Consider the following 26,457-nt stretch of genomic DNA (forward strand, 5'->3'; position numbering starts at 1 on the left):
TATACGAAAACAACGGATAACTGTTGACATGGATAATTTCCATTTATTTTTTTTCTGTCAGATGTCGGTAAAATTTAAATGTACATGTACGGCATAATGAAATGTAATTATAAATTAATTTTAATACAATGAAATAAAATTCAACTGAGAGAAAAATGTACGATAATGTGTGTTATCGAAATGTACATTATATGAAAGTTGAAACATTATATGTACGACTTGATATGTGTATGTGGGACTTCCGGGAATAAACAGCATGGCTTGCTCATGGTAGTTCTTCGTATATAAACGAACCCAGAATATAACATGGTGTCAGAAGCGGCTTGTTTATGTGTTTTTCCTGGCGAGAAGAATAAGCAGTTATACGGAGTAAGTGCATAGTTCTCGTGCATTGCTACATCCAGTATTTACGGACATTATCTGTCTAGTGATTTTCGCGCCGGTACAGACTTTGTTTATGATGGCGTCGTACCAGATTCAACCGCCAGAAAATTTTACATTCACAAAACCTGAGGAGTGGCCGAAATGGATTAAACGATATGAAAGGTTTAGAATAGTTTCAGGCTTAAATAGGAAGGATGAGACAATTCAGGTTAACACACTTGTTTACGCCATGGGCAATGAAGCTGAAGACATTTTTCATTCGTTCGGATTGGGGGAAGAGGACGCAAAGAAATACGAGAAGGTCAGTGATAAATTCCAGGAACATTTTGTGTCGCGCAAAAAACGTCATCTTTGAAAGAGCCAAATTTAATCAAAGAAAACAACATGAGGGTGAGTCCGCAGACAGTTTTATAACAGCATTGTATACATTAATTGAACACTGTGAGTACGGACTACTTAAAGATGAGATGATTCGAGACAGAATAGTTGTAGGTATAAGAGACAGTAAACTCTCACTAAAACTTCAGATGAATCCGCAACTTAAACTCGAAGAAGCGATCAATCAAGCACGTCAGAAAGAGGCTGTACAGAAACAACAAGCTTTTGTGCGCAATGAACTTACCTCATTCTCAGGAGAAACATCAAGTGTAGATGCTGTAAGTAATTCGAAGAAACCTACAGCAAGAAACAAGTAAGTTCCAAAACAGTCAATCTGGAAAGCCTGGCAAGAAAGAATTCATGAAACCGTTTGGTGGACACAATAACAAAGGAGCATCATCATCATGTCACAGATGTGGTCATTCGCAAGCTCACGGAACGGATGGATGTCAAGCTAGAAACCAGAAATGCAACAAATGCCATAAAATTGGACACTTTGCTCAAAAATGTCAAAGTTTGCATGAAATTGCCATAGAACCGGATGAAGATGAAGAATTGTTGGGGGCGATACATGGAAGTGCAAATTCTGGTGACAGCAACCGTGGTTGACAACAATTCAAGTGAACGGACATTCAGTTGAATTCAAAATTGATACCGGTGCTGATGTTACAGCAATACCCGAGCAAATATTCAAGACATTGAATGTGAAAAATCTACAATCTCCCTGGGAACGCAGTAGAACGCCGTGAGATCGCCGTAGAATTGCGTCCGTCGCCGTAAGGACGCCGTGGCATCTTCATATTGTGAAAAATTAACAGAAATTTGTGCAATTTCCCTGCGATTCCACGGCGATTTTAAAAATTTAACAACGCCGTAATGACTCCGTGTGAACGCAGTTGATGTGACAGGGCCTTTAGCAAACGTAAGAATCTAAAAGCGGGTGTTCACCCTGGTTCCAAAGAGTCAAGTCTGTCTATGTATCGTTTCTACTGTGACTTCCATTATTTAAACTCCCAGTCCCAACATTGTAGATATACTATACCTGACTTATAGGAGTTGGCAGAATCTTTCACCCATCGTATACCAAACTTCATATCATCTATTGACTTGAGCTCTGGATTCTTTCAGATGGGCATAGCTCCGGAATCTTCCAAATATACAATATTTAACACCTGTTTTGGCACCTATAAATTCCTTCGCTTACCAATGGGACTCAGCACAGCGCCAAACTCATTTCAGCTCTTGATGGACAAAGTTTTATATGGACTAACCTTTCGTTTAGCGTTATGTTATTTTGATGATGTGATTATATGTTCTGATACCTTTGAATCACATTTAAAGGACCTTACAGAGTTATTTGACCGATTCCGACAGGCTGGGCTTAAACTTTATCCCAGCAAGTGCACATTTGCACAAAGGAAATGTGTCTTTTCCTTGGACATGTGATCTCCAAAGATGGTCTGTCCCCTCCGCTAGATAGGGTAGACGCCATCCAGAAATACCCAGCACCAATATCTGTGTCATCACTTTGACGTTTCTTGGGCATGGTGGGGTAGTTTCGGAAGTATATTCCAATTTTTTCCTTGATTGCTAATTCACTTTTCTTCCTTCACAAGAAGAGTGTGTATTTCCGGTGGACCGCACAGCATGATGTATCGTTTCAAGAATTAAAGAAGCAACTTTCGAACTCCCCAGTACTTGCATACCCTTGTTTTGATCTGCAGTTTTGCATTGCTGTGGATACATCAAGTCGGGGCATTGGGTTCATGCTGTACTAAATTCATCTAGGAGAGGATAACTCGGAAACCCCACATGCCGTACGTTATGGTTCCAAGGAACTGTCCAAATGGCAGCGTTCTTATGGACCAACAAAGTTGGAATTCTTGGGATTGACATACGCTGTTTTGGAATGTGCTTCATACATCAGAAGAACCCATTTCATTGTTGAATGTGACCACCAATCTCTGAAACTCCTGTACCAGAAGAAACTTAAGGGTGCCATTTATGAGAGCTGGTTAGCCATTCTACAGGGGTTTAATTTTGACATTGTTTACAAGCAAGCGAAGGAAATGTGTGTACTTGATTCATTGTCTCGTGACTTACCAGATAACAGTTTTGACAATCCAGACCAGGAAGATCTCTTCCTTCCCTACATTAAAGAGGAAACTAGACAAATTCATTTTCCATGTGGGAAACCCTTGACTCCGCATCTGATCAACACTGGTCACGAGGAGCTTAATCATCCCAGACTGGACACAAAACCTCATCTAGACAATGGATATGATGCAGATACTGATGAGCCAACTGCAAAAATATTTCCAAAACAACATAAGAAATCTCTGGATTTCCAACCATGGAGGAAATATCCCAATGGAAAGCCATTCCCTAAATCACCATTGGAAAAACCAGTCAAAGTTGACCATGTAATGAGTGCATGTGATAGTGACACTGTTACTCACAATACCAACAAAAGTGATATTGACACTGTTGTAAGTGACACTAATGGACACTCAAATGTTTGTGCACCTTTGATCTGCGACAAGAAACTTGGTGATAGTGATACGTGTACTCTTGATCATCCTAAGAGTGCGAATGACCATCACATTGACACTGTGCTTTATGATAAAGAAGTGAAAATGACACTTCCACTGACCATCATACTGACACTGTGCTTCATGATAATTTTAGTGCTACTGACACTTCTACTCATGTTCACAAAACTAGTGCTAGTGATGTTAATTCTGACACTGTGATTCAGGAATCAAGGAATACCGATGCTACACGTGATAGTAACCATGGATACCAGGAACTTGTTAACTCTGATACTGTACTTGACGATAGTATGACTGACAGATACAATGCTAATACCGTAATTGAGAATGAGAAATCGGACAAAATACCAGACAAACCTGTTCAAGATAATGCACTGGAGCTACTTACCAAAACAGACCTTTATCTATACAGAATTTCCATGTTACAGAAATCAGATCCTGATTTGAGACTTATTCTAGATTATTTGAAGCAAGACAAACTACCACTTTCACAGAAAGCTGCTCGGAAAATTATTCTAGAAGCCCCGTATTACCTAGTAGCTGATGGTGTTTTATTTCGGTCGCGTATAGCCAAAGCAAAGCGTACCAAGGGCCTTAACAACTATCAACTTGTCGTTCCACAGGCTCTTATAAAACAGTTGTAGAGATGTACCAACTGAGTCACCTATGGGAGCTCATGGTTGCATTAATGACACCTTGGATCGCATCAAAGAACATTATTATTTTTCCAAGATGTTATCCATCATAAGCGATTTTGTGAAATCTTGCAATATTTGCCAATGTCGGAAAATGACCCAAGCAAAGACAAAGGCAAATAAAGTGTCTTTTCCTACTCCAGGTAAACCCTTTGATGTGTGGCAAATTGTTCTACAAGGACCACTGCCTGTGTCGTATAAGGGAAATACATACATATTTACTACTACTTGTATGTTCAGCAAATTTTTGTTTGCTGTACCCATCCCAGCTAAGGACGCTATTACTGTGTCTTCTGCCTTGTATCAACTCTTTACTATACATTTGGTGGATGCAACACCATACTCAGTGATCAAGGGACTGACTTTACTGCACAGGTAACAACAGAAGTTTGCAGAATGCTAGGCATATCTCAACAATTTACTCCTAGTTTTGCCCACCACTGTCTTGGTGCATGTGAAAGAATGCACTAGAAGAACGACTTACTCCGTATATGGACAAACAGAGACGAAACTGGGACGAGAAGCTCTCATCCATTGTTTGCCATTAATCAGAGCATAAATTCTACTTTAGGATATTCCCCATTTGAGATAGTGCTTGGATACAGACCACGGTTTCCCCTGTCACCAGTAACCCTACATAATGACCTTCATACTTAACCGAAGGGAAGTCAGGAGTACATAGATGCTTTTCTTGACGAATTTGCAAATTTCATTTGCAAAATTATTTATTAAAAACATTTTGATTAGACACAAAATTACTCTGAAGATGACATCATAAACTTGCTTGAGTTTCTGATTGACAATCTCTATTTTGTAATGGACACATGATTTTCCTACAATCTTATGGAATTCCCATGGACTCCAATTGTGCATCGTTATTAACAGACCTATGTTTTATCCACATGAGGAGAATTTGTCCAAAATCTTATGCATTAAAAGAAGAAAACGCTGGCTGTGGTCTTTAACTCGACATTTCGATATACAATGTATCGAAGTCGTATTGTCACTTAACAGATGTTATTTCCATTCTTAATTCGATATGTTACATAACAATGAACTTGAGATAAAAGCCACTACAGAGTCTTACAAATTTGTTTTATATTTGGATAATTTACATGAAAATTACCTTAATGATCATCTACATGTAACAACCCAGCTCTATGATAAAGTGATGACCTAATGTTTCAATCGTCAACTTCCTTTACTTATGCAACAAAATACCTTCATCACCTTCAAACAAAGTTTATATCTCTCGGTTAATTCGATACGTAAGAGCAAACTCTACTATGTACAATTTTTAAAAAAAGGTACATGTAAATTATAGACAAAGAAGTTAATGAAACAAAATATCACCAGTCTTGTTCAAGAAGGATATGGAAATAACAAACAGTATTCAATCTCAACGTCTATTAAACAAATATACAAAACAAGAGCAGAGCAAACACGGACCTCCGAAACATCAGAGGAGGGACCAGGTGCCATGGAGGAGCGAGCATCCCCTGCTGACCGGTCACACCCGCCGTGTGCTCGTTGTCATAATCAGGAAATAACGGAAAAAATCCGTGGTCAATTCAGTGTATAAATAATGTACTAACAATTGGTTGAAAAACATCAGTCAGCATTTCATTCAATGATAAATTGTGTTTGCTGACAAAGTCATTGTATCGACCATAGAATTTACGAAATGATGACTTTAAACGAGACTGTTGATATTCTTGTTTCATCAACTTGCTTGTCAATAATTTATATCGTTTAAGAAATTGTTCATACGAAGAGCATGCTCTTGCGTATCGAATCAACTGAGATATAAATACTCCGTATGCAGGTGATGAAGGTATATTGCTGCATAAGTAAGGGAAGTTGACGATAGAAAAGTTAAAGTCATCACGTTTATCATATAGCTTGGTCATTTCCTAATGACATTGTCACGAAAACAAAATAATCATGGAGTCAGATGGTGACTATTTTCATACCAGTTATTAGTCCATTACTTATACACCGAATTGATAACGGATTTTTCTGTTTTTCCCGATCATGGCAAGGAGCACACAGTGGGTGTGACTGGTCGGCAGAGAATGCCAATTCCTCCATAGTACCTGATAACACCTCTGATGTTTTGCAGGTCCACGTTTGCTCTGTTCGTATTATGTATTGCTTTTCTGGAATTATGACTTTGAGTATTATTCTTTATCTCACATTTGTGATGCTAAATTTAGAATATGACTTGTATACGAAGAAAAAAAATGTAGTTGAAAACTTAAGATCAATGAAAATTAAACTATTTAAGGTACATATTTTTATTTTTGTGACATGACAATAAAATGTTCAACGTACATTGTATATAAATTCTTTTTTATACTTGTATTTAAGAAATAACAATTTAAAGGAATATTTTTATTACAGAAAAAATAATGATTATGCATGTATTGTTATGATTTGTAATTAACTCTATCAGAACAAGTGAAAGAAAGCAGTAAAATTCTTAATTACTTACATAACAAATAAACCCCATAGGGAACAAAATATATAAATAGAAATATATCAGTGTCCTACAATAAATAAAATGATGTGAAAACAACTTCATTTTGTCAAAAGCGTCAGATCACATCAGATAGAAGACTATGTATCCTTAGCAATGTTGATTCTTTAAGTCTATGACTTGATACTTGCTGTAAGGAATATTGATAAGACTGGAGAGATCCCGAATAGTCTCCACGTATTTGTTGACAAATTCCCAGTATTTGCCAAGAAATATCTCTGAGATCGATAGATACACAGACCCCGATATCATAGAACAGCAGAGTTTGTAGATAACGTAGACATTGTTGAGATGTCACTGTGTCACCCAGTTTGTGGTGATTCAGTGTAAATAACATGTGTAACATCACTAGAGGTGGGATTTGTAATAAATGCACACCCTGCTTATTACTGACCTCCTGTTCTATCACAAGTTCATCAATGAAACTGTATAAGCTTTCTAGCTTAATATTTTTAACTGCAGCTCTCCTCATCTTAGTACCCAGGGTTTTCCTTTCCATGTGATGTCTGTACATATCTACATTAACATGACCATTATACATGATATACGGCAATGACAATCTCTCCTGTGCTTTATGTAAACATCTGAGTGAGTCTTCATATCTACGTGTTCTGAAAAAGTTCATAGCAAGATAAAGAATGTCGGATAAAAATCCAAACTTACACGTCTTTTTTAGCAATGTATCTACTTTTGCTTTATAATAAACCTTATTGCGAGTTCCATTTTTATATATACAACTCTGTAAGTACATGGCAGTATTCCGTAGAACATTTGATGTGATATATTGTATAATGACAGGATGATGAAATATCAGCCCTCCTCTAATCATTCTCTCCATTTGTGTAATGCAAACTGCAAATTCATCAACACTCTGAATTGAATAAGGAGTTAATGATAATTCCGAAAATAAGCACAAATCTAACTCTGTCTTAGTTATAAAACTGCTCTCGTCTGTACAGATTCTCAATGTTCTGTTTAATATAGCCATACCGAGATAAGGTCGGATTGTTTTACTTAAAAGTAAACAGGATATCCCCTTACCATACAAATCATACAACTGACTGAACAATGCGGTTTGTACAGATTCTGTGACTTTTACTCTAAACATGTTGTTTTGCGGAATAAAAAAGTTTGGACATTCCCCAGTATGTACCATGTATATCAATAGTTTAAAGCTTTTCCAGAAACAAGACAATAAGTTATCAGGTGTCCAAGACAAGGACGTATTGGTCTGAATGACCCAAAACACAATGGTTTTTATGAAATATGAGCAGAGAGTAGGTGTATTTGTTTGATAATTAATTACCTCTTTCAAAAAAATTTTGAAGAGACCATAACACAGAAACTGACAATGATTCATTGAATAGACGAGCTTTCGTTCTGCTCTAGAGAACGAGATTCTCCATTCTAAATCATTTTCAGGTGTGCTACCAATAGGAACAACATGAAATCCTCCGCTTAATATATCCGAAATAACACTCTGGTTTGGCCAACCCTTTTTGCAACATCGCTGTTTCCATGGTAGTGCTAACGTAGGCCAGTAATTTGACTGGAAACAGAATACTTCGTCAGCCTCTAAATCATGACATATGGAATAGGTAGAACAAGGCCCATGAGAGAAAACATTGGGCAAAGGAACATTACATGTCCTTATGAAATCCAAATGATAATCTCTGAATAATGTACTTGAAATGAATACATTGTTATTCTTTATTACACAGGAGGATATTATTTTTGCATCATATGAATGGCTTATCAGATCAAGTTTGGTAAATCCTGGTGGTAAATCATCACATTCCATCAGAATCACAGTGTGTTGTGGAATACGGTAGAGATTGATCTGCGAGAGATCACATATCACCTTGTGGTCTGGAGGCCACAACATCCAATCAAGATCAGAAGTTCTCATTCTGAATCCCTCACGACTACTCCCACTCCTCATTCTATCAAATCCTCTCATGATATACACAGGTCTATTCAGCACCTCGTCAGTGTCCATTATTTCCCTCCTGATCCTCACTTCTGTAGGACTCCCTATTTCACAACACAGTCCTACGTATACAGCCTCTGATAGCCGCGGTAGGTGATCCATCACGATGTATAATTATAAAAGAATCAGGCAGCAAGTATGTGTATCTGAAACAAAAAGAAATTTATGTCATTTCTTTGTGAATTATAACAACATGTATTGAGAGTGCTTGCAATTATATTGACTTTGTAATTATTTGCATGATTCTTTCGGGAACTATCGATGAAGACCAACTTATCATGTTCGTCCAAATACCTTTGAAAATGAATCTGAATACATATATATGTACTGGTATTTTGCAATATACATTAAACATTTTTTTCAGAAATTGTATACAAACCAAAGCCTTTTTTTAAAATGGTATAATTACTTTCTAATGAAGAAGTAAAATTACAAGTACATTCGCAATATATATTTTTATACCATTCTATGACAGAAAAACAGTAGAAAGAGGCTAGCAGGTCGATATCTGAGTTTTGGATATAATGTTAAAAAAATTCAGTATAGAAGGAGTCAGTTTGATTTAAACATCCTGCATAAAAGAAATGTATATATCAGTCAAAAAATTAATGTGTATCTATTTTTGAAACGACATAGACAAAAAATTGTTCAACAAGAATATCTGCAGCTTTTTAAAGTCAACATTTAAGTTCTATGGTCGATACAATTACTTTGTAATCAAATGCAAATTGTCATTCAGTCATTTGCTGACTGACATTTTTCATACTAATGGTTAAACAATTATTTAATGATTGAATTGACGACAGATTTCTATTGAATTGTCGACGGATTTTCATTATATCCCAATCATAACAAGGAGCACACGATGGGTGAGACCGGGGATGCTCGCTGCTCTATGGCACCTGATTGAATACAGTTCGTTATGTTCATGTTTATATTCCATCTGTAAACAGATGTATTCCAACATTTTCTTTTCAATTCTATATGTATGGCACGACAAATTCACAAAAATGAGATAAACATAGTTTCACATTCGATAAACTAGGTTTAAACTAGGTTTATCGGTTGTAAACTATAGTTTACGGACTGTAAACTATAGTTAACAAGGTTAATCTATATTTTACATCCGTAAAACATACAGTAGTTAACGCGAAAATCTATGTTTCACAACCGTAAACTACACTTAACACTGAAAACAATCATTTGCGATTGCAACACATAGATTATCTGATAAATACAGTTTCACGATTTGTAAACTATAGTTTACAAACCGTTAACTATAGTTAACGATCTGATAAATATAGCTTAACGATTTGTGAATCTATGATTAACAACTCTTAACTCTAGTTTACGATTGTAAACTATAGTTTACAAACGTGAATCTATGTTTATCAACAAAATCTATTTTTAACGATTATTACAGACAGATAAACTTAGATCATCATTATAAACTATAGTTAACAACCGTTAAATATAGTTTTACAGATGAAAACTATACTTAACGAATCGTTAACTATACTTTTTTAACTATACTTAACGAATCGTTAACTATAGTTTACGATTTGTAAACTATAGTTTACAGTCGATAAACCTAGTTTATCAATACTTGATATCGCGATTACTCAACTTAGCGGAACTCTTGCGCGTTGGAGGTAGGAAACGTCGTTGAGCTGGGGGCAATGTCGGCCGATTTTTTAGCGTTGTTGAATTCGCCGCGAGATTTGGTTAGTATACCTTTTTTACGTAGTTTAAAAAAGGAAGCTTTACAGAAATTCCTGGCCCAACATTCAGTTAATCACAGTAGTAAGACAAAAGAGGAGTTGGTACTCCTGTGCCATCAAACGATACGATTAAACATACCATCGAAAAGCAAAGATGATTACATAACTAGAAATCTTAAGCGTAGGACTGTTGCTGGCATTGTTTACCCCAGTCCTGAGAATACCTCCCTTACGTGGTCTTCAAACTTGATTTCTGTTCCACTAATCGATATATTTGATATTCAGCATTATCTTTGCACCGAGTCCGGTTGGACTAAAGAACGTTTTAACAACAGAAAGAAAGAGAATAGTTTCAAACTATTTTCAAATGGACATTTACATGGTGTTGAACTTTGTAATCTGGGTATGTTCAATATGTACCTACTTAATGGTCATTGATCAAGATTGTCAGACTGGCCTTTTAAATTTTGTAAAACTTTTACTTTTTATGACTATGAATTTAAAAACATTCCTTCTCATCCAAGGTACTTGGGTCTTGGACAGTTTATAAATAGAATGCGGGTGGGTACGACCCGATTCCTTGTTCGACCCGTGTGGTTTCGACCCTTTTCCTTGTTCGACCCGAGTGGTTTTGACCCGAGTGGTTTCGTTCCGAAGCAATATCAATCATAACAATTTTGATAGTTTAAAAACATTTTTGGGGGTCTAATTCAAAATATTCAGATTTTTTTAACCGATCGTGACTGTTTATAAACATATTCATTATTAAAAATATTGCTAAATAATTTAATGTTTATCTATTATTACATTTATAGACAATAAATTCTTATATTATCCCACAAAGGGCTGATTAGGTTTTAAGGAAAATGTTCAAATATATATAAATTATTTATAATTTATTTCAAATGAAATTAATTGCATCCTTGTGACTTCAATGTTGACAACCAATAATTGACACGTATCCCTCCCTGAAGCCATACAGCTACCTTGAAACCATGTGTATACCTAAGGTATACACCATACCTTATAGTGTGAGCCCCTCTATTTACCTGTATACATATAATTATAAGTAGGTCGAAACCACTCGGGTCGTTACCACGCGGGTCGAACACGGAATCGGGTCGTAACCACTCGACACCTATAAATATCTATGAACCATTGAACCTTTCTGATATGTAAACGAAAGTCCTTTTTTTTTTTACACATATCAATAAGTTTCATACATATTTATAAACCAAGACCCAAGTACCTGTGCTTTGCAGGTTCATGTCAACACCCCCTGAAATATTTTGCAAATTCAAAAAAAAAAAAAGCCACATTTTTTCTTTCTTATATGATTGGATTTATGGTTAAATTTAATTGTTAAAAATTTAAATTAATTAAATTTAAAACTTTTCTTTTCAGAAAATGACATGTTGTATATGTCAGCCAAATGTGTGCCAGAAACGCGGCAGTCTGGGGACTCCTACAAGCTGTGGGTACTACTGAATAAATCAGGCCAAATTTTCTCAGCTGAATGCAATTGTATAGCGTAAGTTTCAGATTACATTTTTTTCTTTAAATCTTCACAAAACAAGGTAGTTCAATAAATTCAAATCATGCAATATAGTGAATATACATGTTTAATAAAAACTCTGAAGGTCCAGTACATGCATATATTAATTTTACTATAAATATGTTGGAATTAGCAAATACCAAATAAGCATAGAAATGCAATGAAATAAATGATATTAAATATTTTAAGAGTGTCATAGGGATGACATGAAGTTGATACATGATAAAAACTACTGATAAGCTTTGGGCATGAAACTATGATGACATTTAAAAAAAAATTATCAAGATATACAAAATAGTTTGATAAAGGTATTTATAGGCAGTTTTTCGCAATTTTTATTTTAGAAATAGACAAAAGTCGTGAGCATGGAATTGTTCATCTATGTACTATAAACAATAAAAAAAAAAATTTCAATTTTATGTTTTCGTAACGTCCAAGCCAAACATTGTTTCTGCCTATCTCAATGTCTGGTAATAACTCTGCAATTTTTTTTTTTAAGTTAATTGAAAAAAATGTTTTTATTCTGATGATGTAATTTCAGGGGTAACGGATCATGTAAACATGTTGCTGCTGCACTTTTTAGTCTCCAGCACCGATCTTCGTGACAGCGCTGGTCCATCAGTTACTAATGTGCCAGCCTACTGGACGGCTTCAAAACGTATTTGCAAGCCAGTTGCTGTAGAAGATTTAGATATTAGGTACAGCAATAATGTATGACTTTTAATATTTAAATATTTTAATATTTATTACAAGTATTTAAATAAGACATCATTACTTGGTTTAAAATATTTAAATTTTTAAAAATTGATGTTGATTAATATTGACAAATTTTTGCGATAAGAGATTTTTTTACAAGGGAATATGATATATATGTACTAGAGAAAATTGTAAAAATAGGTGTAGGGTTGGGTCATTTGAAATTAAGTCAGATGTTTAAATTTCAATGAAAGCATCCTTATAAAATAAAGATTTGTGTATAAGTGTATTAAATAGCCATGTTAGTTGCGTACATGTATATTCAATAACTACATGTAATAATTCTTTTGCAGAACTGATGTCACTACAGCACGCTCTGATGGGCCTACACATCAGGATGGATACTTTCCAATTCCAGAGGATCAACTTGATAAAAAAAGGATCGAAAAAGACATGGTGAAACTTTTGAAAAACTGTAAAGTTCCCGGTGTTGCCTTATACACGTTATCTGATTCAGATTCAGATTTAGAGGACATCGAAAGAGATAATTTTAAAAACATAGTCGATTTGATTAGAGATTCTGGATACAGTAGTCTTTCCGAATATACACATAAATATAAGGATCAAATCAGAGAAGGCACGTTCGGTCAAAGTAGTAATCAAATGTGGAAGTATCAAAGACTTGGGCGACTCACTGCATCTATGTTTTACAGAGCTTACCATTATAAAGGAGGTAAAGAAAACAACAGCATTGTAAAATCCTGCCTTGGGAAGTATGGAGACTTTACTACCAAGGCAACTCAATATGGCATCGAGAAGGAGGCCATTGCCAGAACTCAGTATGTTGACAAGATGTTCAATCAGCACACATCTTTTTTATGTGAAGAAACAGGACTTCACTTAAATCCACAGTTCCCTTATTTAGGAGCATCCCCCGATGGACTTGTGAAGTGTAAATGTTGTCAGCAAGGAGTACTCGAAATCAAATGTCCATTTTCAATGCGAGATTTGACACCTGAGGAAGCTCTGACTAAACTTCCCTCATTTCGTGAATCAAATGGAAAAATGGAACTGATACAGAATGTAAATTCCCCTTACTACATTCAAATGTTAGGACAAATGGGGATCTGTAAGGCACCGTATTGTGATCTTGTACTGTACACTACCAAGGGCATTTATGTTGAAAGAGCTTTTTTCAATGAAGCATTATGGAACAATGTTGTATTAAAGCTTAAAAATTTTTATGAAAGTTATATACTACCTTCCATTTTATTCAACTAAGTGCACATGTTCCGGTATGTGATTATCTAAGTTTTGAACATAGATTTGTTATGTCATCCTGTCAGTATGCAGCTGTGACAATGAATAAAAACAAACAATCATGAATTATATTTGTTTTAAATACAACATTAACAGTAATACCCTATTTTCAAACAGTAAAACATGATAAGTTAGTGTAACAAACATGGCTATCTCTGGGCTAGCTACATGCATCTCCTTTATAAACATTTTATTCAAGCTTTGTACTTTCTCACGAGAGGGGGTAAAAAGTTACAAAAAGCAGCAGCTACTCTGAGCATCTGAGATGAAATGTTTTTAAGTTTAAGTGGAAGAATTTGTCCTAGTAGTTTAAAGGATTTTAATCTTCGAATCGCCCTCTCAACGTGAATTCTAACTGATGCAATTTTTCGTGTTTCCTGAATTTCTTTGGATGTCAGAACTCTTCCTTTTATGCTTCTGTTAGAAACTCTTGTAAATGGAGGCATGTTCAACTTCGCTCCCTTTTGAATCGCTAGGTCTCGAATTTGAAAACCACGATCTGCCATGATTTCATCGCCATATTGTAATTTGTCCAAGTATCCACTAAGTTCTGTAATTTTACGATCAGATATATTACCCGACCAAAGATTCGAGACAAAAGTAAATGCACCATTAGGTTGTATGGCAACTAAGGCTTTCAAAGTGTTATGACTCTTGTAGTTGCTCCAAGTTGCAGCTTGAGCACTAGGATTTCTCGGTTTTTGTATGAAAATTTCAGTACAGTCAATAATTGATGTTGTTCCAGGATATTTTAGTTTAAAACTTAATGGCAAATGTTTTCTTATCTTTTCCTTTGATGGCCATTTAAGAACTGGCTCAAGATATTGATATAAAAAATTTATCCAAGTAGTGAACATATTTGATATTTGACTGAGTGAGACACCAAACAGAGTTGATAGAGTTATGTTGTCTAATCCGAGTCTAAGTTTCAGCATAATAATTATAAACTCCTCCTTTAGACTGAGTTTTCTTTTCTTTCCTGGTTTTCGGCGTTTCTCGGTTTGCCACACCTTTTCACCACCTTTTCTTGAACCTTTCCAGGAGTTGACATTTTTGAAGAGCAAAGACACAGTGTTAATAAATCCTAGTAGGAATGCCAATGATGGAAGTCCAAGAAAATGTTTAACTGTTTTGTCTGATTCAGATATTTTGGAAGTTAACATGTTTCTTAGATTCTCTGCATTGTGCTCAAGTTGCTTCTTTAGTGACAGATTTTCCTCTTTCAGATTTTTGTTTTCTTTGGTCAGTCTAGTACATTTTGACTGAAAGAATTGCAGTTTGATTTAGTTCGAGGCATATACATTCATTTTTTAATAAAATTATAGCATTTAATCATATAAACTTATAGATAAAATGATATAAAATATATATAATGTTACCTTTGCATTTTAAGTCTGCTAAGTTTATAAAAAAAATTTAATATGGTTTTACAGTATTGATTTGATGAAATAGATTATACAAGTTTATTCTGGAAATTATGGAGGGTATTTATTGAAAATAAAATAAACAAAATATTTAATTAACAGATGATAACAATAAATCAATAAAGAAGTAAATATAGATATAACTTCAAACAAAAACTCAAAGGGGAATTAAGAGTAACTTAGATAACTCTTTCTCATAAAAGAACAAAATACCAAACCAAAATATGAACCAAATTAAACATGTTTGTACCTCCAAAAGATCATTTTTGTTTTTAAGATGTTCAATTTTTTCTTCCATACATTTGTATTTTTTGTCAACATCTCTACACCCATTTGACGAATAGCAATGGTCAAGTGGTACATTTTCTAAAATTAATGCAAAAGAACCATATGGAATTATTTACAGTTGACTCAAACAAACCAAAAAATTAACTTAGTAATTATAGGTTTTAATAATGAACAAATTCATTTTATTTTTTTACCTTGTTTTTCAATTACTATCATGGGCACTGGGCTCAAACTCTCAGACTGTAATTCCACCTCTCCTGCTACATATGGGTAACAGACATTGGATTTTACAAAGGCATCCTGCTTTACAAGTTTGATATTTACAGCTGGTGTGATGTCAGCCAGAGGTTCTCCTGCGTGTAAAACCTGATTAATGTTAGGACTATCTGCAGCTATGTTAGGACTATACCTAGTGATTTTGGTGGGGATGCATGCAGAGTTATTTGTTTTGCGTGTAGTTTTTGAACGCTTATAGTTGTTATATCTGAAAAGTGTTGGGTACGGGTTTTCAGGAGTCGGTTTACCATCCACAAAATGATCTGAACAAACAACTAAGTGCCTCAAGTCGCAAATAGGGTTTTGTTTAACACTTTTGTTTATCTTTTCTTCTAGGCCGTCCCTTCTGATTAAATCAAGCCATTTCTTTCTAAAACTCGCGACTTTTGGGATGGGATGAAATGATAAATGTTTAGATTTAGCCGCCCTGCTATCAGAGGAGCACCCCTCAGCTATACAATGAACTTTAGGCATGCTGCTTATTTCACCTTGGATTCGTCTCTAGTGTAAACAAATTTATGCCCCGGAAATCTCGCGAGATTAAAAACTTTCTCGACTTTCTCGCAAAAGAGTTCCAGTAAGTTAGATAACCTTGAGGTAATCGCGATACTAAGTATTGTGAAAATAGGTTTATCTCATTTTTGTGAATTTGGCGTACCATATATATGATCTGTAGATAAACAGTTCGATGTAATTAATATCAAAATGTGATATGTTTACAAACGTAATAAATATTTTGTAACACCATGTACATTTTTTTCTTGAGAATGACTATGCAAACTAAATATTTATTCAAAGAAATGTAAAGTCCTTACCTTAATTTTACTTTCGGTTTGTATTATAAATACATTAACCTGTAGTCTATTTCTGACAATCAATGGCTCATCAATGTCCCTATTTTTAGCAATATCAACTTTTTAAAACATGGATCGCATTACCTATTAATCGAGAGGACGTGATCTAATTTTGACTCATTATCAAAATGAACATACTGGACCAATGTATTCAATTATTTAGGTTGAATAGAAATATATTCAGTTAATTTAAGATTGGAAAGCTAAGGTGTAAAATGTATTAAGATTTATAAGGAATTTACGTGCCTTGGTTGCTTTGTTTATGGTCTTATAATAATAATTTAACAGAAAAATTTTTGCCATACGTATGTCAGTCAGGTACTTTAAATTACGAGTGAAACATACCAGTTTATGGTCATAACGATAATACGATTATTATAATGGATTAATGAATTTTAAAATTATCAGAATTCAAATCATGATCCAAAGATCTACATGAATAATGCATGGACATGACTTGCTCTTAGTTTACATTATGATTATATGAATCTTAACTTTATTTACAAGACCTTTCATTTGAGCACATAATAATTCTCATTTGGCAGGTTTTAATTAAAAAAAATAATTTATTTCATTTAATTTTTTTAGTTACTGATCATTAGATTTGATTTATTAAAGATTTACTTACATTTACTAAGCATTTAAAACACTCCAAAATAAATATCAGGTTTTAAACAATCACAAACAAACATTACACATAGTATCCCTGAATTGAATAGTTAAATAAGTGTCTCCCGCCTGAGTGGATATCTCAGACCAAATAATGCAAACTGACAAAAAAAAATTTATGAAAAAAGACAATATCCTTATTAGTCCCCTACCGGTGAAACCGGGGGGACTATAGATTTCCTCTGCGTCCGTCCGTCCGTCTGTCTGTCTGTCCCCGTCAGTCTGTCCCACTCAGTTTTCCCCACTTTTTTTCTAAACGCTTGAAGATATTGAGCTGAATTTTGGTATGTGAGTGTATCTTTATGAGTTACAGATAAAGTTTGAATTTCGCTTCGCTACATTCATTTTTGACAGAATTATGGCATTTTGAATATTTTTCATAATCGTTTAATTATGATCGGGTTCGAACTGCGCTAACTTACGATGGTCGACATAAATATAAAGCGAGGAAAAGACGGTGGAAAAATGAGCTGAATTTTCGTCCTAATGTGGATTATTTTATTTGTTTAAAGGCATTTACAACTTTAAAATCTTGCAGTTTTACCTTGGACATGACTTTTACATATTATAAAATGACATCCTGAAGAAAAAGGGGAACCCGGTAGGGGACATGTATTGCTTATGCAATACTCTCAGAATGCTTGTTTTAACATTAACAGATTCTTATATCTACTGTAACCAATAGTTTTTAGCAGTTATTAAAGTTGGAATTTTAGGATTTAAAAAATATAAATTAGTAATACATGTCCGGTGCTTGTGTAAATGTATAGATGATTGAATGAAATTCCTGAAAGAAAAGATATAGCATTAAGAAAAAGATAATTATAACAAGCATTCTGAGAGTATTGCATAAGCAATACATGTCCCCTACTGGGCTCCCCATTTTCTTCAGGATGTCATTTTATAATATTCAAAAGTCATGTCCAAGGTAAAACTGAAAGATTTTCAAGTTGTAAATGCCTTAAAACTAATAAAATAATCCACATTAAGACGAAGAAGTTCAACTCATTTCTCCACCGTCTTTTCCTCGCTTCATATTTTTGTCGACAATCGGAAGTTAGCGCAGTTCGAACCCGATCTCAATTAAGCGATTATGAAAAATATTCAAAATGCCATAATTCTGTCAAAAATCATTGAAGCGAAGCGAAATTCAAACTTGATCTGTAACTCTTTAAGGTACATTCACATACCAAAATTCAGCTCAATACCTGCAAGCGTTTAGAAAAAAAAGTGTGGAAAACCAAGTGGGACAGACTGACAGGGACAGACAGACGGACGGACAGACGGACGGACGGACAGACGGACGGACGGACGCAGAGGAAACCTATAGTCCCCCCCCCGGTTTCACCGGTAGGGGACTAAAAATCCAATTATTTAATCTGTAAAGAGTAGAACCCTCTCAGGTTTGCCTTTAAATACGTTTTGATCCGTTAATAAACATTGCAATGTGCTTAATATAAATAGGTGACAATATGCGTACAGATTTGTAGATTCTCAAGGGTTATAACGAAGGTAAGAAATACCAAAATCTTAATTTAGGCCTATCCCAAAATATATTGCTTCTCATTTTTAAGTTTCATAACTTGTTAATATTAAGTATAAAATATATAAAAACATCACATACCTGTTTCTCTTGAAAATGGCCAAACTAATGTAAATGTTCATTCAGAAATTAAAATTCCTCACACTAATTTAACTTTCGGTTTGTATTATGAACGTCTTTACCTGTACTCTATTTTTGGCATTCAATGACTCATCCATGTTAATATTTTTTTGCAACGCAACGTCTTGAAACATAGATCACATTACCTCCTCATCGAGGGGCGTGATTTAATTTTGTTTCAATATCAAAATGAACATATTGTACGTCGCTTCCAATTCAATTCAATTTCAATTTCTTTTTTGCAAAAAACATACGTCTTATAGCATTAATACAATATATGAACAAAGGAAATAATCAAAAAATGGCAGGTCAGTCCTTGTAAATACTTATGGAACATGCACATCTTTACAGTTCATTTGGAGAATGACATGAGATTAATGCAACGTACAATGCTTCCATTTCTGAAGAAATGGTAATAAAACATTCTTCCTTCGTCTAATTTTTCTCTTAAGGTACTCCGATTCGCAGGTAGGAAGGATAACTCTTTACTTTATAATATAATTCAAAAAGTCTCACGTACAATGAAGCTTTAAAATTGAATCTTTTCATGTAACAATTTTCATTTTATTTATATCTCTCAATGTGCTTCAAGGTTCTTTGAAGTTCTCAGAAAAATCTTATAAAAACTCGAAATTATTACCCATAAAAGTTTTTAATAATAAGTACGTTTTTAAAGAAATTGAGATTCATTTTAATCTAACAATAGATACCAATGTTTATTAACTAGTTATGAAATAAGAAGTGATTATATCATGGTGTTTTGCAAATTATTTTTCCACTATGCATTTTAAAATGAAGTGGGTAAGAACACATCACTTTAAGAAATCAGAGACATATTTGAGAGCATTTTCAAAAAGTCAATGCCTGATTTTCAGAACGTGAGTATCGGAGTACCTTAAAATAAGTTCTATTGTTGGCATATTCAAACTTATTTCCTTTAATTGTTCTCCATATTGTATCAGAATTATGTATTTGTTTGCCTATTTAAGGTCTTCCGTTTCCAACGGAAGACCTTCTACTGATTCTGTTGGTAAAGATTATTATTCTTTTTTTTTTCTTCTGCTTCCTAGACCGCAACTTTGAAGCCTCACAGCTCGCTCATTTCTCAACGGATTTCGCTCAAATTTTCAGACGATATAGACGTTAATAAACTCTATCAAAATGATGTCTAAAATTTCAAAAAGCCACTTCCGGTTTTGAGTTATTTCCCTTTAAAGGAAAATTTATAGGCTTTCGTTTCCAGACAAAGGCTCAGAGATGGCTAAAGCTGGAGCAGAAATTCTACTGATTTTAGATAATAGAAGGATTGAAGTTGTGCACATCGGTTTTTGTTTTTCGATTTCTGTATTCAAAATGGCGCTATATAGGGATCAAAAATTAGAACGCTTAGAAGAACCAAAAATTACTCATATTTTTCTTTTTATCTTCTAAACTGAAAATATTTTGTTAAAATATATAGAACATAATTTGTGCAGAATTAAAAGATCTTTCAAGTGATTTGTCGAAAAAAGGGATGACCCCTAAATTAAGGGACCTAGAAGGGCCAAAAGTTTTTTCCAGATATCTCGAAAAGTATTGAGAATTTGTTATGCATCAAAGAAGCAAAGTTGTTCAAAATATCAAGCTTTATTTAATGGGGTTGACAAATTACGTCCGGCGACGTCATTTCCGGTCGAACCGGAAGTAGTCAGAAAATGCATATTTTTGCCGTTTTTGACAGGTTTTTGGGTAACATGTCTCACTAGAAGCTTAAATATTAATTTTCTGTCCATCGTCGTCACTTCCGGTCAAACCGGAAGTACCAAAGAATGGCTTAATTTTACTACACTTTACATAGATTTGGAGGATTAACCCATTTTTTGGACTTCATTACTTTTTTTTTTTAAATTAAAGTTACTTCTGGTCAAACAGGACGGAAGACCTACTCGTTGCTTTGCAACGAGCTCGGCTCTAGTTCTATCTGTTTTTGTCCGTCGCCGTCCGTCGTTCGTCGCCCGTCGTGTGTTAACATTTGAACATTTTCAGCTTAAATTCTTTTCTGAAACCACTGCACCAATTTCAACCAAATTTGGTATACAGCATCTATGGGTGAAAGGGAACACAAATTGTAAGATTTCATGTTCCCTGCCCCCCTTGGGCCTGGAGTGGGGCCAAAACCACCAAAATTATTGCAATCTTCAAAATCTTCTCCTTTACTCCTGGACATCAAGCAGGCAAACTGTTGGCATGAATGTATTGAGCATTGAGTCCTCTACCAAAAATTGTGAAATTCATGGCCCAAGGGTCAGGAGTTCTAGTGCTAGGGCGGGGCTATATAGATTAAATAGTAACAAGAGGCCCATGGGCCACATTGCTCACCTGAGTAACTTGGGTGATGCAGATCTTTTTAAAAGATTTGTTCTATATATATTTCTATGTAAAACTTGGATTCCCCATTGTGGCCCCGCCCTACGCCCGAGGGTCATGATTTTAACAATCTAATATCTACACTTCTCAAGGATGCTTCCACATAAATTTCAGCTTTCCTGGCCCAAAGGTTCTTGAGAAGAAGATTTTCAAAGATTTGTTCAATAAATTTCTATGTAAAAATTGGATTCCCTATTGTGGCCCCGCCTTACCCCCGGGGGTCATGATTTTAACAATTTAATATCTACACTACACATGGATGCTCCCACATAAGTTTCAGCTTTCCTGGCCCAGTGGTTCTTGAGAAGATTTTCAAAGATTTGTTCTATATATTTCCATGTAAAACTTGGATTCCCTATTGCAGCCCCGCCCTACCCCCGGGGGTCATGATTTTTAGAATTTAATATCTACACTACCTAAGGATGCTTCCACATAAGTTTCAGCTTTTCTGGTCCAGTGGTTCTTGAAAAGAAGATTTTTAAAGATTTGTTTTATATATTTCTATGTAAAACTTGTATTTACTATTGTGGCCCCGCCATGCCCCCAAGTGTCATGATTTTAACAATTTAATATCTACACTACCCCAGGATCCTTCCACATAAATTTCAGCTGTCCTGGCCCAGTGGTTCTTGAGAAGAAGATTTTCAAAGATTTGTTCTATATATTTCTATGTAAAACTTGGATTCCCTATTGTGGCCCCGTCCTACCCCCGGGGGTCATGAATTTAACAATTTAATATCTACACTACCCAAGGATGCTCCCACATAAGTTTCAGCTTTCCTGGCCCAGTGGTTCTTGAGAAGAAGATTTTTAAAGATTTATTCTATATATTTCTATGTAAAACTTGGATTCCCTATTGTGGCCCCGCCCTACCCCCGGGGGTCATGATTTTTACAATTTGATATCTACACTACCCAAGGATGCTTCCACATAAGTTTCAGCTTTCCTGACCCAGTGGTTCTTTAGAAGAAGATTTTTAAAGATTTATTCTATATATTTCTATGTAAAACTTGGATTCCCTATTGTGGCCCCGCCCTACCCCCCGGGGTCATGATTTTTACAATTTAATATCTACACTACCCAAGGATGCTTCCACATAAGTTTCAGCTTTTCTGGTCCAGTGGTTCTTAAAAAGAAGATTTTTAAAGATTTGTTCTATATATTTCTATGTAAAACTTGAATTCCCTATTGTGGCCCCGCCCTACCCCCGGGGGTCAAGATTTTAACAATTTAATATCTACACTACCCCAGGATGCTTCCACATAAATTTCAGCTTTTCTGGCCCAGTGGTTCTTGAGAAGAAGATTTTTTAATGACCCCACCCTATTTTCGTATTTTCTTGATTATCTCCCCTTGCAAGGGGTCTTGGCCCTTGATTTTAACAATTTAAATTTCCCTTCACCCAAGGATGCTTTGTACTAAGTTTGGTTAAAATTGGCCCAGTGGTTCTTGAGAAGAAGTTGAAAATGTGAAAAGTTTACAGACGGACGGACGGACGACGGACATTGGGTGATCAGAAAAGCTCACTTGAGCTTTCAGCTCAGGTGAGCTAAAAATGCATTATTTCTTTAAAAATTTTCTTCTCTGCTCCTGGGTATTAAATAAACTAACTTAGTACCAAGTTATGATGAGCAAGAGTGCCTCTTTCAAAACTGTGAATTTTATGACCCCTGGGTCAGGGGTTCTGGTGTTAGGGTGGGACTCTACTGATTATATAATGAAAATACATGAATTCTTTGAAAATCTTCTCCTCTGCTTCTCGTTATTAAATGAACAAACTAAGTACATAGTTATGATGAGCAAGAGTGCCTCTTCCAAAATTGTGAATTTTATGGTCCCAGGATCAGGGGTTCTAGTGCTATTTTTTAAACCAATTTAATTTTTTACAATTCCTAACTCAGACAATTCTAATTATCAGCAAAAATTCGAAATTCATTTGATGATTTTACAATAAAAAAAGAAACAGGACTGAGAATTTTCAATAATGTCAACAAGGCTAGTGCCTTTTTTTTTTTTTGGTTTACATTTAGAAAATATGTTTATAACAAATAGAGATTCAGCAAATCATTAGAAAATGTCAAATTGTATTTAGAATCAACTTCTTATTGGAAATTCTGCTTTGAACAAACACATATCAGCATGTTTAACGTATGTCAACATAAACATGGTTCTGGTTTTCTTTATACATAACAAAGGTTTGGAGCTCTAAATCTGTCTTGTATCTGGAAAACTGCAATTAAAAACAAGAGGCCCATGGACCACATCGCTCACCTGAGAAGCTTTGACCATTCTGTTCTTTACCAGATTTCCCCCTTGTAATACATTATGTATCCCCACCCTACCCCAATGATCATAATTAAGACATTTTGAAATCAACTACCCCAGGATCCTTCCATGTGCAAATAAGTTTCAACTTTTCTGGCCTAGTGGTTCTTGAGAAGAAGATTTTCAAAGGATTTTCCTATATACTTTTATGTAAAACTTTGATCCCCCCATTGTGGCTCCACCCTTCCCCTGGGGGTCATGATTTGAACAATTCAAAATCTACATTACCCAAGAATGCTTCCACATAAGTTTCAACTTTTCTGGCCCGGTGGTTCTTGAGAAGATTTTCAAAGATTTTTCAAAAAAATTTCTATGTAAAACTTTGATTACCAATTGTGGCCCCACCCTTCCCCCGGGGGTCATGATTTGAACAATTTAGAATCAACACTACCCTAGGATGCTTTCACATAAGTTTCAGCTTTTCTGGCCCAGTAGTTCTTGAGAAGAAGATTTTTAAAGAATTGTTCTATATATTTCTATGTAAAACTTTGATTCCCCATTGTGGCCCCACCCATCCCCCGGGGGTCATGATTTGAACAATTTAGAATCTAAACTACCCTAGGATGCTTTCACATAAGTTTCAGCTTTTCTGGCCCAGTAGTTCTTGAGAAGAAGATTTTCAAAGATTTTTCCTATATATTTCTATGTAAAACTTTGATTCCCCATTGTGGCCCCGCCCTTCCCCCGGGGGTCATGATTTGAACAATTTAGAATCTACACTACCCTAGGATGCTTTCACATAAGTTTCAGCTTTTCTGGCCCAGTAGTTCTTGAGAAGAAGATTTTCAAAGATTTTTCCTATATATTTCTTTGTAAAACTTTGATTCCCCATTGTGGCCCCGCCCTTCCCCTGGGGGTCATTATTTGAACAATTTAGAATCTTCACTACCCTAGGATGCTTCCACATAAGTTTCAGCTTTTCTGGCCCAGTAGTTCTTGAGAAGAAGATTTTCAAAGATTTGTTCTATATATTTTTATGTAAAATTTTGATTCCCCATTGTGGCCCCGCCCTTCTCCTGGGGGTCATGATTTGAACAATTTAGAATCAACACTACCCTAGGATGCTTTCACATAAGTTTCAGCTTTTCTGGCCCAGTGGTTCTTGAGAAGATTTTTTAATGACCCCACCCTATTTTTGTCTTTTCTTGATTATCTCCCCTTGCAAGGGGATATGTCCCTTCATTTTAACAATTTAAATTCCCCTTCACCCAAGGATGCTTTGTACCAAGTTTGGTCAAAATTTGCCCAGTGGTTCTTGAGAAGAAGTCGAAAATGTGAAAAGTTTACAGACGGACAGACAGACAGACAGACAGCTAGACAGACGGACGGACGGAAGACGGACAAAATGTGATCAGAAAAGCTCACTTGAGCCTTCGGCTCAGGTGAGCTAAAAATTGCTGATCATTAGAAATACCTTATTTAATGCCCTGTTCACAGGGAGAGTTTAATTCGAATTAAACGTAAGTTTCCTGCGAATTAGCTTCGCTTAGCGTTCACACGGAAAATTTAATGCGAATTAGTTTACTTCGAATTAGTTTACTGCGCATTAAATTACTTCGCATTAGCTCCGTGTGAACGCTAAGCGAAGCTAATTCGAATTAAATTCTGACGCATGCGTAATGGCAATATTTAGTCAAATGTCACTTGTCAGTGGTCAGCTATAGGTACTTTTGCTATTTTTGAGTGAAAAACTAAGGAAAAGTTTGTAAATCAATAAAATGTGTATACAGACACTTTTTCATTATGCCAAATGGATCTGCTTCAGCATAAGGTGACGTGATTTGCAAATGACGTCACAATAGCTGTGCTGACGCCAGGCTGCAGAAATAAACTTTTAATTCGCATTAGTTTACTTCGCATTAGCTGTCGTGTGAACGCAATTTAATTCGCATTAGTTTGATTCGCATTAGTTTACTTCGCATTAATTTACTGCGAATTAGATTCTCCGTGTGAACAGGCATTAAAATTTGTAAACAAAAAAAATGGTACGAAAATTTTTGGCTGTTACTATGTCCGTGCCCCTTTAACCTCAATTCAAGTAAAACCCTGGTTAAACTGAATGTGAATTTTTCAGGGAACATTTTCTTAAATATTTTCAATGTATATTCAACATATGTTCCTTTCCAAGTGCTTTGCAGACTGGGCTTTGTTGATTGTTCAGTTTGTGTGTTATTGCAGAGTACAATGAGCAAACATGATTTTCATTTCTTTTATTGTAAAAAGAATGACAAAGCCATTCCTTCATGCCAGATTTGAAAAAAAAGTCAGACCAATTCTGTGCACAAGAATGTATTTTTTAACATATATTCAAAGTGACTCAAAATATTGCACTACAAATCTAAGTTTTAAAAATCTTGTTTTCAGTAAATAGAGGTAAATAAAAAACAATAAAGCAACATCATTCTGAAATTTCTACATAAAAGTTGTAAAAACACATCTATGTTGTTTCACTTGTACATATACAAAATGATATTTGAAATCTTAATGTTGAACACATCTCCACTCTGAATGTTAAAACTTCCAATAAAACTGAAGCAAACCTACTGTACTACTGCCAAATCCACTTCTGATAGAATATGTTTTCTGTTCACTCAACTACAGTTTCAAAATTATATTTTTATTTGTAGAAATTTTTGATGAAAATATAATAAGGCGAATAGCTCTTTTGTAATGAAGATACATGTACATAAGGTGTATTTTGAAAATGGAAGAGTCTGTGATT

The 26,457-nt window shown here is 35.0% G+C and overlaps 1 protein-coding gene across 1 annotated transcript; it reads right to left on the reverse strand.

The window, feature by feature from the left end:
• Positions 1-14,024: 14,024 nt before the first annotated feature.
• LOC134253431 (uncharacterized) lies at positions 14,025-16,292 on the reverse strand. Its single transcript, XM_062735953.1, has 2 exons — positions 15,753-16,292; positions 14,025-15,092 (listed from the first exon to the last, which is right to left on the reverse strand). Exons 1-2 carry the CDS (start codon positions 16,290-16,292, stop codon positions 14,025-14,027), a joined length of 1,608 nt encoding a protein of 535 aa, XP_062591937.1.
• Positions 16,293-26,457: the final 10,165 nt, after the last annotated feature.

Source organism: Saccostrea cucullata, unplaced genomic scaffold, assembly GCF_032062105.1.
Source record: "Saccostrea cucullata isolate Sc308-1 unplaced genomic scaffold, CSIRO_AGI_Scuc_v1 ctg2164, whole genome shotgun sequence".
NCBI lineage: Eukaryota > Metazoa > Mollusca > Bivalvia > Ostreida > Ostreidae > Saccostrea > Saccostrea cuccullata.

Bases quoted from the DNA above. Each gene is read 5' to 3' on its own strand.
- LOC134253431 (XM_062735953.1), bottom strand. From the start codon at position 16,292: ATGCCTAAAGTTCATTGTATAGCTGAGGGGTGCTCCTCTGATAGCAGG. The intron at 15,093-15,752 runs GTAATTGAAAAA...CAATTCTTTCAG, and splicing joins TGAGCCCAGTGCCCATGATA to TCAAAATGTACTAGACTGAC.